The 15,000-nt window shown below is 34.3% G+C and overlaps 2 protein-coding genes across 2 annotated transcripts in view; both read left to right on the forward strand.

The window, feature by feature from the left end:
• LOC145306982 (paramyosin-like) overlaps positions 1–4,142 on the forward strand; it is a 30,622-nt gene extending 26,480 nt beyond the window's left edge. Inside the window, exons 15-17 of the mRNA XM_080149323.1 lie at positions 330–420; positions 2,741–2,799; positions 3,977–4,142. Coding sequence (XP_080005449.1) covers positions 330–420; positions 2,741–2,799; positions 3,977–4,142 — 316 coding nt within the window. The remainder of the gene's footprint in view (positions 1–329; positions 421–2,740; positions 2,800–3,976) is intronic.
• An 873-nt stretch (positions 4,143–5,015) lies between these two features.
• LOC145307353 (paramyosin-like) overlaps positions 5,016–15,000 on the forward strand; it is a 16,675-nt gene continuing 6,690 nt past the window's right edge. The window contains exons 1-10 of the mRNA XM_080149733.1: positions 5,016–5,108; positions 5,641–5,733; positions 6,040–6,110; positions 7,641–7,708; positions 8,552–8,707; positions 9,731–9,855; positions 10,689–10,839; positions 12,632–12,747; positions 13,528–13,638; positions 14,675–14,732. Coding sequence (XP_080005859.1) covers positions 5,056–5,108; positions 5,641–5,733; positions 6,040–6,110; positions 7,641–7,708; positions 8,552–8,707; positions 9,731–9,855; positions 10,689–10,839; positions 12,632–12,747; positions 13,528–13,638; positions 14,675–14,732 — 1,002 coding nt within the window. The 5' untranslated portion in view covers positions 5,016–5,055. The remainder of the gene's footprint in view (positions 5,109–5,640; positions 5,734–6,039; positions 6,111–7,640; positions 7,709–8,551; positions 8,708–9,730; positions 9,856–10,688; positions 10,840–12,631; positions 12,748–13,527; positions 13,639–14,674; positions 14,733–15,000) is intronic.

Raw genomic sequence — 15,000 nt, forward strand, 5'->3', positions numbered from 1 at the left:
TATCTATCTATCTATCTATCTATCTATATATCTATCTATCTATCTATCTATCTATCTATCTATCTATCTATCTATCTATCTATCTATCTATCTGTCTATCTATCTATCTATCTATCTATCTATCTATCTATCTATCTAACTATCTATCTATCTATCTATCTATCTATCTATCTATCTATCTATCTATCTATCTATCTATCTATCTATCTATCTATCTATCTATCTATCTATCTATCTATCTATCTATCTATCTATCTATCTATCTATCTATCTATCTATCTATCTATCTATCTATCTATCTATCTATCTATCTATCTATCTATGTATAGAGACAACAAGGCCCGCGCCCAGGAAGTAGTGAAGATGGGTAATGACATGGACAGACTCAAGATGGCCAACGAATCACTGACCATGGCTAAGGTGAGTTGTAGCTAATTGTCATAGGAATCTTCACACAAAAGGGAACTATCCACGAACATGAGCAAGTGATTTGAAGCACCTTCCAACATTGATCCATAGTTTTTTTTTGTGAATATACTAGGTTTATGTTAAATATTTGAATTATCGACTATAAAGTTATGCTTCACCATGGTTTTATATGAAAAAACTTTAAAATGTAAAATATTTTTAGATACAATATCATCAACTGCTTTGTTGAGTTCAAAGGACAAACTAAAATGAAAGCATCAAATGCTGTAAATTGCAAAAATACATTAATTAAACTGTTTAAAATATTACAAGCTACCAACCCTTTTCTAAACATACATATTTAATCAAAATGATATACTTTTGTGTCAAAGCTTTTAAACAACAGTTTGAACTCATCAAAACATTTGATGAATTTGCACAAGACTATGCTTTAGTTTTCAAAGTTTTTTTCTTATAAAACTATGGTGAAAACTAAATAATAAACAAGAACCTAGTATATTCACTAAAAAAATGCCAAGGATCAGTGCTGGAAGATGCTTAGAATCACTTGCTCTTGTTCGTGGATAGTCCTCTTTCAATCGTTTATCTTTGACTAGCGGCTACGCCCCTAGAGGCCTCTAGTGGCACTTTAAATGTTTTTTTTTATTTAAAATATCTAATTACAGAAATAGTTGGTTTATGTTTCGTTGGAGTCTCTTTTTCGGGAGGGGTAATTTTTTTTCTAGGGGCGATTTCTCCTGATAGGGTGGTGGTACCCTCCCCCAAAATAGTTATAAACCTTCCCGGGACTTATGAGAAGCTACCCTGTTAAGGAGAACCCGATCGGTTCAGCGGTAAGCGAGATCCTTCGCTACAAACAGACAGACAGACAAACAAACAAACAGACAGACATCGTTCTACTTTGTATTATAGATAACAGCAAAGAAATTGTCTTTTCACGTATAGATGCCCCAGTTTTAATAGTATCTTCACGAAAATTAGATATCTTATCTATAATACAAAGTAGTACGAGATCTGTTTGTTTGTTTGTTTGTAGGGAAGGATCTCGCTAACCGCTAAACCGATCGGGTTCTCCTTAACAAAAAAATTACCCCCCCCAATTTTTTTAAAAAACTTAAATAAAAAAATTCGCCCCTAGAGGCCTATAATTCCTATAATAAAGTAACATAATGTTTGTCTGTCCGAAGTATCTTTTAATATAAAGAGCTTTATTTTCATTTTCAAGCTCTTTTTTTTATACTAGCAGCTAGAGGCTAGAAAAATAGCTTAAAACTTTCCCAACATAAAATAGCCTAAAACCGTGTCGTGACCTGTGTTAAGCTTGCCTAAAATAGAGAACCTATTCAATTTAGTAGTTATTGAGATCTTAAGCTTCAGACAAAAAAAACCTTACTACTTTTTATAAAACTAGCGTCTTCGCCCCTAGCCTCTATGAGTTTGGAAGAGTAGAATCCATTCGGTTCAGTGGTAACCGAGATCTTTAGGAACAGACGGACGGACGAACAGACACCATTCTATTTTGTAGCATAGATGATTATTTCAAAGTTTTATTACACTAGTCCCCAAAGTCTTATAATAATGTTTTCTTATTCCTTGGCTTAACAACATTGAGGACTTTTATCGAATTTTGATTTATTGGTTCATTTAAAGTCGAGTGTCACAACGTTTCAACTACTAATTTTAATCTACAGAAGGGGTAATTTTGTGTATCTTCATTGGAAATGTACATCGATTTATCGACCATTGCCTTATCCCTTTAGATCCCTGTTTATCTTTAATAGCATTTGAGAAAATATTAAGTTCAGTGTTCAAACGTTTCAACTACTTATTTTAATCTACAGAAGGGGTAATTTTGTGTATCTTCATTGGAAATGTACATCAGTTTATAGGTTATTGTCTTATCCCTTTAGATCCCTGGGTAACTTTTATAGCTTTGAGAATCTGAGAAAATATTAAGTTAAGTGTTCAAACGTTTCAACCTCTAATTGTAATCTACAGAAGGGGTAATTTGAATATCATCATTGGGGATATACATCAGTTTATTGGTCATTGTCTTATCCCTTTAGATCCCTGGCTATCTTTAATAGCATCTAAGAAAATATTAAGTTAAGTGTTCAAACGTTTTAACCAATAATTTTAATATACAGAAGGGGTAATTGTGAATATTATCATTAGGGATGTAAATCAATTTATAGGTCATTGTCTTATCCCTTTAGATCCCTGTTTATTTTTAATAGCATCTGAGAAAATATTAATATTAATTTAGTTGAGTGTCCCAACGTTTCAACCACTAATTATAATGATATTACAGGGTAAGCTTGAGGATGAGCTGAAATCTTTGAAGATGGAATTTGATGGTCTTAAGAAGAGGTAACAAAATTTACACTGACACCCAAAGTTTTATAACCACAATATCTTTGGGTACTTTTTAAAATTATTAATCTGTTGAATCAAAAACCAAAAGAGTCTGATTAGTTATTTATCGCATCGTATTATAAACAGTTTTCTCGTATTCATTCGAATCCGGTGGATAGGAACCGGTTCTCATCCATACGAAAAAAACTATGTCTAGCACCGTATTATATCCAGCTTTCTATGAATATAAAAATGTACAATCATAAGATTACAAACAGTTTTGTTAGCCCCGAGATGCTGAAGTCACGCTAACAAAACTAGTTTTTAATATTATGATTGTACATTTTTATATGCCTATGAGGCTATAACACTGGATGTAATACAATACGATATATGAATTTTCGGTATGGCTTAGAATCGGTTCTGATCCAGCAGATATTAATTAATTGGTTTCAAAGCCACACTGGAAAATAAGTTTTGAGTGTTTTTTTACCTCTCTTAATTCCCCTTTCCGAGACATGTTAGAAGCTTCACAGTAAAGAAAAACCGTATAGATTCAGTGGTTAGAAAAATCAGATAGACAATCCATTTCTTATGGGCTTATGGTCTAAGACACAAAAATTGTTCTACTACTGCTATGTAACTTGTGCGACTTAATTAGTTATTGGCATTCCATTATCATGCACAGTTAGGACTTCCAGAAAAATATCATGCAATCAAAAAGCTGTTTGTCTGAAAGACGTTTGGCCGTATAATCATTCACATTTATGAATATAATTAGCAGTGTTGCGGATCCGGATCCGCATTTTTTTGAGTCCAAGGATCCGGATCCGGATCCTGGGGTATAAATTTATGGAAAAATCTACCTAAATTTATATAAAATAGTCACTTACAAATTTTGAAATATCTGGTAACCTTGTTAGGATCAGCTGATCCACTCCTCACTCTTCAGGTTCAGACTTGAAAATTAAAAGTATTTTTGACTTCGAGATTAAAGAATAAATATTTTTTGAAAAATTTGGTGATTTTATTTTTATTGTCAAGAATCCGGTTCCGGATCCGCACTGACCAAATTTGGAGGATCCGGATCCGCATACAATCAATGCGGATCCGCAACACTGATTATTAATTAGGCTCTTTGTCCATTTATCCAGGTTAGTGAACTTGTGCCAACCAATCAATGAATGTTCAGGTATGCCGAGATGGAGCGTGACAACAGGAAGCTGGCCCATGAGAGAGAAGAGCTGGCCCGTGCCTACAAGGAAATTATTTATCAAATAATATATCTCCATAATACAAGGGTTTATACATCCAATAGACAAATAAGAGAAGAGCGATTCGTCATATTTTCACAGTAGCTTTTTAGAGGTTATTTTAGGTTGATTGCCCCGCATGGTTAAGCAATTAGCCCCACACGGTTAGAGCCCCCCACAGGGACTAGATATAGCAGATAAGCTACTGTGGAAATACGACGAATCGCCCCTTAAGAGGTGTTGCCACTAAAGAGACTATACCCAAAAAATCTTTTAATACCTATATTTGCAACAGCTTTTATTACAAAGAAACTGCCAATATTAAACATTTACAAAATGTAAGAAGCTTCAGATTTTCTTATCCGCTGAACAGATAGGGCTTTATATTCAGTGAATATACCTATTGGTCCAAGGATGGTTTTAAGCTATTTTCTTAGGGGCAAAGACATACACACATATTTGATAATTGGTCTGTCTGTCTTTTTGGTCCTGGGATAGTTTTAAGTAGGGTTGGACTGGATACATATTTGACCAGATACCGGATATCCAGCTGATTTATATTGCCGGATATCCGGCAAATTACCCAATATTTGATAGTTAGTTTGTCTGGTCTATTAGCCCTGAGATTATTTTAAGTAGGGTTGGTCCATAAACATATTGGCCAGATACCGGATATCTAGCTGATTTCTATTGCCGGATATCCGGCAAATTACACAATATTTGATAATTAGTTTGTCTGGTCTATTAGCCCTGAGATTATTTTAAGTAGGGTTGGACCATAAACATATTTTACGGATATCTAGCTGTTTTATATTACCGGATATCCGGCAAAATACACATATTTGATAATTGGTCTTTCGGGTCTATTGACCCTAGGATGGTTTTAATTAGGGTTGGACTGGATAAATATTTGACTAGATACCGGATATCTAGCTGATTTATATTGCCGGATATCCGGCAAATTACACATATTTGATAATTGGTCTGTCTGGTGTGTCAGGATGCCAACAATGGAAAGATGAAGCTGCAGGAGCGTGTTGCTGCCCTTGAGAAGGAACTTGCCAATCTTCGCAGGAAAAACATTTGTAGCCGCTGGATTAGAACCAGTTTTCAGTCAAACTATCCGCATAATATCTGCAGAATGTTATTTTTTTTGTTTTTTTTTTGCTTACTGATTTACTTCTGTAGTCATGTATCTAGAGGGATAAGGTAATGGCTGATAGATTGATGTACATTATCAATGATGATACACATAATGATCCCTTCTGTAAATTAAAATTTGTTGTTGAAACGTTTGAACACTAAACTTAATTGACCAACCAATCAAAATTTACTAAAGTAACCAAAGTTGTTGAGGCAACAAATAAGGAAAAATTATTGACAGTTCTTTGTATTGTTTTAATAAAATAATTTGGCTCTTTGTATTATTTTAATAATACAATTTGTCTCTTTTTATTATTTTAATAATACAATTTGGCTCTTTGTATTATCTTAATAATACAATTTGGCTCTTTGTATTATCTTAATAATACAATTTGGCTCTTTGTATTATTTCAAAAAAATAGGGTTTAAACATTGTACTAAAATGTTTGTACTGCCTGTACAGAGATGCTGAGAAGGGTCTGGGAGCCGCCAGAGAGGAGTTTGAGGCTCAGAAGAAGAAACTGCTGGTCGAGATTGATACCCTCACTCGCAGGTATATCTATCTATATATCTTTCTCTCTATCTATCTATCTATCTATCTATCTGTCAATCTATTAATAAATCTATCTATATATCTATCTATCCATCTAATTATCTATCTATCTATATATCTATCTATCCATCAATCTATCGATAAATCTATATATCTATCTGTCTATCTGTCTATCTGTCTATCTGTCTATGTGTCTATCTGTCTATCTGTCTATCTGTCTATCTGTCTATCTGTCTATCTGTCTATCTATCTATCTATCTATCTATCTATCTATCTACAAATCTATATATCCATCTATCTATCTAGACTGGCTGAGACTGACTCTAGACTGAAGAATGAGGTTGAGGTTATTAAGAAGAAGATGGCCATCACTATCACAGGAAAGACGACATTCATTTGGGCTCTTTGTATTATAGAGTATTATTCATATAGGCTCTTTGTATTATAGAGTATTATTCATAGAGGCTCTTTGTATAATAGAGTATTATTCATATAGGCTCTTTATATAATAGAGTATTATTTATATAATTGAGCTCTTTGTAATAATTACATAGGCTCCTTGTATGATTTACATGCGCTCTTTGTATTATAGAATACATGCATTTGGGCTCAAGCGATTAAAATCCTGAAAAATATCAAATATTGAATTTTATGCTAGGACTAAGATTAATATTATTTAAGTAGAAGTGAAATAACAATGACTAAGGTTGCTAGGACATGTGCTTAGAATAGAATATAATGGGTTTCCAAGCTACGATTTCAGTCTTGGTAGTTTTAAAACTACGTGGTAGAAATTAAGTTCTTTCAAATATATGCCCTGTAAATTTAGTTGAAGCAAATAAATAGGGAAAAAAATATGTGGTTCACTAAATTCAAGTTCAAATGCATTTCGTGCAACTATCCCTGTGAGGCAAATTAGTAATAAAATCAAAATTAAAACCTATTAATATAAGGAAGTTTAACCATCCCTCTTTTTTAATACTAAAATCTTGTTATTGCTCCATTAAAACATTAATTCGGATTTTTAATGTTATATATCCCACTTGTTATTTATATTCTTTGCAACTAATAGAGGGGCGTCAAGCTTTTTTTTTTTTTTTTCTTTGGGGGGGGGGGGGGGGGTGGGGTAATTACTCCCCTGAAATCTGTTGGCCGTGGTAAATTTTGTTTACCCCCCCAAAATTTACCCCCAGGGTAAAATATTTTTGGAGGTTAGATAAATTTTATTAAATATTTACTATTTTTTTTGTTAGAGATTTTTTATTTGGGGGGGGGGGGGGTAAATACCCCCTCCTTAATGGTTGGGGGTGCCTCCCAGGGTAGGGATAAATTTTAAAGGGGGGGGGGGGTACGCCAACCCCAAATTCGTTTGGGGGGTAATCCCCACTTTACCCCCCCCCCCCCTTGGACGTCTATGAACTAATATGAGTGAATGAAGAACACATTTGTGGGGTGGGTGTTTATAAACCCTCCCACCCCAACTCAAAAGAATAGGGTTAAACATTGTGAATATGTAATGTAGGGAACTAAAGGGACAAGACAATGGATGATAAATTGATGTACATCAATTATTTATGTGTAGGTTACAATTAATGGTTGAAATGTTAGGACACTCAATTAAATGAACTCTTCCCATCAAAATTGTAAGAAAGCCCCCAAGGTTGTAATTGTTAAGCCAATGAATAAGAAAACATTATTATTATAAAACTTTGGGGACTAGTATAATAAACAGCATATTGTCTCCCATCACTCTAATTTGTAAAACTTGTATATTGTATGGTCTCTAATGGATTTATTATCATAAAACTTTAGGGACTAGTGTAATATACGGCCCATTGTCCCCTCTCCTTCTTGTAGTATTATGAGAAGTGTACAAACTTTTCGACCAATGAAATGTTGTATTGGTGCAGAGCTGGAGATGTCCCTGGATGCCTCCAACAAATCCAACTCCCAGCTCCAGAACACCGCCAAGACCCAGGAACATTGTTCAATTTCATTATTTTTATCGTATTCATTCGAATCCGGTGGATAGGAACCGGTTCTCATCCATACGAAAAAACTATGTCTAGCATAGTATTATATCCAGCTTTCTACTAATATAAAAATGTACAATCATAAGATTAAAACCGGTTTTTTAACCCGTGCCTTCAGCATCTCGGGGCTAAAAAACCGGTTTTAATCTTATAATTGTACATTTTATATCCGCGGAAAGCTGTTTATAATACGATGCGAGAAACAACTATTAACAGCGAAGCTTTTCTATCTTTGCAGGGGGATAAAGTCAGTAAAAATGCGTGACGTCATAAAAATAAGGGATCATCCATCTCTGTTTTAGGGGGGTTTTCTTTCCCACTTCTCCTCTCCTCGCATCTCATTCATTTTTATGACGTCACTCGGCTGATTTTTGAGTGACTTTCCCGGGCCTACCCCTTTCTCACAACTTTAATCAACCCCCCCCCCTATTGAGATATGACCCCCCCCCCCCTACAAAATTTAAAACTTCTTACCTTTAATTAACTAATAAATAAAAAAACCTTAAGGGGAACATATAATTTATCTCTATTGTCCTATCAACATATCTTTAGTATACAGATAACTACCTGCCCCCTATTCCAACGACCTTTTTCGTCTGCTAGCTATTTTTTTCCTGCTATTTGGCTCTGTTAATATATACCACACCGTTGGTTTATTTTCAAAGACCCAATTGAGAGTCGGCACAAGGTCATTGCGATATGGAAATACAGTTATTTAACCACTAACCCTGCTAGTGTCCTATCCCTTTTCAATATTTGAAATTGCAACACTGTATACCTGTCTACAGGCTGGCAAGATCATGGAGCTGACCGCTGCCTACGACGATGTGAACAAGAAGCTGGCCGGTAGCCTGCAGCAGTATGACATCACCTTCAAGCAGCTGAGACAGATTGAGGCCGAGTTCAAGGGACTCCGCACATCCAACGAGCAGTCCGTCAAGGTTAGTTACATAAGAGATTAATATCCGCTGGATTAGAACAAGTTTTCAGCCATACTATCCGCATAATATCCGCGGAAAGCTGTCTATAATACTGAGACAGATAGAGGCCGAGTTCAAGGGACTCCGCACATCCAACGAGCAGTCCGTCAAGGTTAGTTACATAAGAGATTAATATCCGCTGGATTAGAACCAGTTTTCAGAGTATACTATCCTCATAATATCCGCGGAAAGCTGTCTATAATACTGAGACAGATAGCGGCTGAGTTCAAGGTACTCCGCACTTCCAACGAGCAGTTCGTCAAGGTTAGTTGCATAACCGATTAATATCCGCTGGATTAGAACCAGTTTTCAGAGTATACTATCCTCATAATATCCGCGGAGAGCTGTCTATAATACTGAGACAGATAGAGGCTGAGTTTAAGGGACTCCGCACTTCCAACGAGCAGTCCGTCAAGGTTAGTTACATAACCGATTAATATCCGCTGGATTAGAACCGGTTTTTAGCCATTTTATCCGCGGAAATCTGTCTATAATACGATGCTATAAATAAATATATAAAACATAGAGATCTTAAGGGATAAGACAATGGCGGATAAATTGATGTACACCCCCAGTGATAATACACTAAACAAACCCTTCCATAGATTAAAATTAGAGTTTTGACACTCAATTTAATTAACCAACCAATTAAATTTTACTAAAGTGAAAAGTAAAAATTATTTTTCCATGAACTAAATAATTTTCCCATGAACTAAATTATTTTCCCATGAACTAAGATATTTTCGCACAATCATAGGAACTAAACAGTTTTCTCTTTGTTAGGTTATCAAGGAGTACGAATCTAAGCTGACCATCATGACTACACGTGTGAATGAGCTATCTATCTATCAGTCTATCTATCAGTATCTATCTATCTATCTATCTATCTATCTATCTATCTATCTATCTATCTATCTATCTATCTATCTATCTATCAGTCTATCTATCAGTCTATCTATCTATCTATCTATCTATCTATTGTAGGTGATCAAGGAGTACGAGTCTAAGCTGACCATCCTGACCACTCGTGTGAACGAGCTGACCAGCATCAACAACAACCTGTCCCAGGCCAAGGGCAAGCTCGAGAAGGAGCTTTCTGGAATTTCCAGGTATGTTGGCAGTTATTTTGGGTAATTTGGGTACTTTTAGGATTTTTGGGTGATTTGGATATTATTGGGTACTTTGGATATGTTTGGATACTTTGGATATTTTTGGGTACTTTGGATATTTTTGGGGTACTTTGGATATTTTTGGGTAATTTGAATATTTTTGGGTACTTTGGGTACTTTCGGTTACTTTGGGGTACTTTGAGTACTTTTGAGAAGGAGCTTTCTGGAATTTCCAGATAGGCCAGCTCCTACAGGATCTGTAACAGGATGTTTGTCTTTCTATCTTCTATTTCATTAGTAAATATAGCTTTCATTAAATCTATCTATCAATGATGTATTTTTTAATCTATTAATCAGTCAGATAATCTATTAATCAATATATCCATTAATTTATCTATTTGTCAATCAACTTATCTAAAAATCACTTTACCTTTCTTTCAAACAATATATCTATCTATTAATCTACCAATTTATCTATCTACCAATCAATCAATCAATGTATTGATTCTTTATCAAACAGGCAGTACGATGACATCACCCGTGATCTGAAGATGGCTGATGACCATTTATCTATCTATATATCTATCCATCCAATTATCTATCTATCAATCTATCTATCCATCAATCAATCAATCAATTGATTATTGATATAACAGGCAGTATGATGACATAACCCGCAAGCTTAAGATGGTTGATGACCATTTATCTATCTATTTATATAATTATACAAGCTCTATAGGACTGAATCCTATTGGTTTTGAGCCATAGCTAATAGGATCCAGCCTCCAATTGGTTAATTTAATTAGGATATATAATTATTTATCTATCTATAGGCAGTATGATGACATCACCCGTGAGCTGAAGATGGCTGATGATCGTGCCAACAAGGCCGGCAACGACGCCAAGCACTTTGAGTCTCTGCTTCGCGAAGAGCAGGCCAAGATTGTCAACCTCGTCAACGCCAAGAAGTCTCTGGAGAATGAGGTAAGGCGTTATATAACCCATCAATTTATCTATATATCTATCTATCTATCTATCTATCTATCTATCTATCTATCTATCTATCTATCTATCAATCAATCTATCTATTATGTATCAATCAATCAATTAACCTATCTATCTATGCATCAATTAATCAATTAACCGAACCCAGTAAAAGTGTCTGACTGATTATGACGTAAAAAAATAATTAGCCAATGAGAGGCCACTATAAATTTTACCATTGGTCAATAATGGCCTCTCATTGGCTAATTTTTTTTTACGTCATAATCAGTCCGACACTATTATTGGGTTCAATTAACCTATCTATCTATGTATCAATCAATTATTCTATCTATCTATCAATCAATCGATCTATTTATCTTACAATCAATCTATCTATCTATCTATCAATCAATCAACCAATCAATCAAGGGGAGAACCCTGAGTTTGAGAATTGAGGAAATTGAGTCTACAGCTATGGCCATCTATCAATCAATCAATTTATCTATCTATCTATGTATCTATATATCTATCTATCTATCTAAATAATTGTCTAATTGTCTGCCTGGAGATCCTCTCAATGGAATCATGGCTGTCTGATGCTTGAAACAAAATCTAGCTTTTCTGTCTTTCACATAGCGAAATCTTGCAAAATCTAGCTTTTTTGTTCTTCACATAGCAAAATCTTGCAAAATCTAGCTTTTATGTCCTTTACCTAGCAAAATCTATCTATCAATCAATCAAGGTAAGAACTCTGAGTGTAAGAATTAAGGAGATAGAATCAAAAGTAGTGGCCACCTATCTATCTATCGATCAATCATTCAATGTATCAATCTATTTATCTATCAATCAACCAAGGTGAGAACCCTGAGTGTGAGAATTGAGGAGATTGAGTCTACAGCTGTGGCCATCTATCAATCTATCAATCAATCAATTAATCTATCTATCTATGCATCAATCAATCAATTAACCTATCTCTCTATGCATCAATCAATCAATTAACCTATCTATCTATGTATCAATCAATTAATCTATCTGTCTGTGTATCAATCAATTAATCCTTCAATCAATATATCAATCAATTAATTAATATATCTATCTATATATCTATCAATCTACCTATCTATCTATCTATCTATCAATCTATCTATTTATCTATCTATCAATCTATCTATCAATCAATTTATCTATCTATCTATCTATCTATGTATCAATCAATCTATCTATCAATCAATCAATCAAGGTGAGAACCCTGAGCGTGAGAATTGAGGAAATTGAGTCAACAGCTGTGGCCATCTATCCATCTATCAATCAATCAATTAACTTATCTCTCTATGCATCAATCAATCAATTAACCTATTTATCTATGTATCAATCAATTAATCTATCTGTCTGTGTATCAATCAATTAATCCTTCAATCAATATATCTATCAATCTATCTGTCTATCTATGTAGCAAGACAATTCATCTATCTATCTATCTATCTCTCTATCTATCAATCAATCAAATCATTATTAGGTGAGAACCCTGATCGTGAGAATTGAGGAGATTGAGTCTACAGCTGTGGCCATCTATTTATGTCTCAATAAATCAATCAATTTATCTAACAATCTATAAATCTATCTATCTGTGTATCAATCAATTAATCAATCAATCAATATATCTATGCATCAATCAATCAATTAATCTATCTATCTATGTATCAATCAATCAATTGATTTGATATATCTATCAATCTATCTATGTAGCAATCAATCAATTAATCTATCTATCAATCAATCAATCAATTGTTAGGTGAGAACCCTGAGCGTGAGAATTGAGGAGATTGAGTCTACAGCTGTTGCAAGCAGCAAGAGAACTATCCAGAAGATGGAGATCAGAATCACAGAGCTGGAGACCATGATTGACAGGCAGATACAACTTTACACGATGCGATACATAATTTTTCAGTATGGCTCGAAATCTGGTTCTAATCCAGTGGATATTAATCGGTTTCGAGGCCATATTGGTATAATTTTTATGGCATTTTTTTATATAAATATTAGACAATGATGGGGGGAGGGGTAGAATAACTTGTAGGTCCCCACCCCCCTGTGTCGTCTTTCTCATTAACCAAACAATCAAAATTCACTTCAGTACCCAAAGTTGTTTAGCCAACGAATAAGAAAACATTATTAATAAAACTTTGGGGACTAGTGTAATAAATAGCCCATTGTCCTCTCTCTCTCTGGAAGTTCCCCCTAGATTCTACCTAGCTAAAGTTGATCTTGAAAAGAAAAAGTTTTTAAGTCAACAAGGATGAAAACATCCATAAAAGCGAAAAACGAACATGAACACTTGTAAAGTGTCAGAACTGATTAATCAGTATATAAAGGTATAACAATCGAACCAAAATTGAAAGTAAATTTCTAAAAAAAAATGCTTATTTACAAGATAATCAACATGTTTAAAGATGAACGTACGGACATTCTGGTGATGAATATAGAGTTGCCATGCTTTCTAAATCCTACCTAACTACTGCAGGAATCACCATACAAAATTTAAAAAATCGATAGGACAATTCTAACATGCCTAAATTATTGAAAAAAAGCTACGATTCCAGACGGACGGACGTACGGACCGAACCTAATTATAGAAAAGCTTTGCTTAAAAAAATAAAACCCAACTAAAGTTGCTCCTGTGGTTGCTAGTGAGAAGAAGACCCACTGCATGACCATGACAGAGCTGCACAAGAAAGAGAAGTCCATCAAGGAGCTGCTCCTCCAGTCTGAGGAGGATAGAAAGAATATTCTCATCCTGCAGTAAGTTTTTTTTTGTATTTTTTGTACTTTTGGTACTTTTTGGTACTTTTTTTGTACTTTAATACTTTTTTGTACTTTGGGTACTTTTTGTACTTTGGGTACTTTTTTGTACTGTGGGTACTATTTTGTACTTTGGGTACTTTTTTGTACTTTGGGTACTTTTTTGTACTTTGGGTACTTTTTTGTACTTTGGGTACTATTTTGTACTTTGGGTACTTTTTTGTACTTTGGGTACTTTTTTGTACTTTGGGTACTTTTTTGTACTTTGGGTACTTTTTTGTACTTCAGGTACTTTTTTGTACTTTAAGTACTTTATTGTACTTTGGGTACTTTTTGTACTCTGGGTACTTTTTTGTACTTTGGGTACTTTTTGTACTTTGGGTACTTTTTTGCACTTTGGGTACTTCTTTGTACTTAGGGTACTTTTTGATACATTGGGTACTTCTCCTTTAATTTGAGGAGGATAGAAAGAATATTCTTATCCTGCAGTAAGTTTTATTTTGTACCATATCGGCTTAAGAATCTAAATATAGCCGTGTTTGTATATCGATCTATCTATCTTTTTATCTATCTATTTATATATCTATCAATCTATCTATTAATTTATTAGGTTCCAGGACAAACGCAAGAGTAGACAAACGCAGGAGTGTTAAAATATTAATTTAATTAAGTATTTCTATACAGGTTAGGTTAGGTTAAGATATGAATGTACAAATAAGCCCCCCGCAGGGGTTATACATTAAAAAAATCTAAAAGAAGGTCTAAAATAGGTTAGGTTAGGTTAAGTATCAACTCCTGCGTTTGTCCACTCCTACGTTTGGGACTCCTGCGTTTGTCAATAATCTATCAATCTATCATTACATCTGTAAATCAATATCTTTTAATATAAAATATATCAAATTATTTATTAATCTATCTATCTATCTATCAATCAATCTATCAACCAATTAATATTTCTATCTATCTATTTATCAACCAAACAATATTTCTATCTATCTATCCTTCTATCTATCTATCTATCTATCTATGTATCTAGGGAGTCACTGGACAAGCTGAATGAGAAGATCAAGATGTACAAGCGCCAGCTGGAAGAGCAGGAACGGAAATTATAGTTTAATCCGATTAATATCCGCTGGATTAGAACCGGTTCTCAGTCCTACTATCCGCATAATATCCGCGGAAAGCTGTCTATAATACGATGCTGTAAATAGATATATAAAACTCAGAGATCTAAAGGGATAAGACAATGGCCGCTGAATTGATGTACATCCCCAATGATTTTATACAAAATTACCCCTTCTGTAGATTAAAATTAGTGATTGAAACGTTTGAACACTCAACCTAATTAACCAACCAATTTAA

The sequence above is a fragment of the Acartia tonsa genome, chromosome 15 (genome assembly GCF_053477335.1).
Source record: "Acartia tonsa isolate MP-2025a chromosome 15, ASM5347733v1, whole genome shotgun sequence".
Lineage (NCBI taxonomy): Eukaryota > Metazoa > Arthropoda > Copepoda > Calanoida > Acartiidae > Acartia > Acartia tonsa.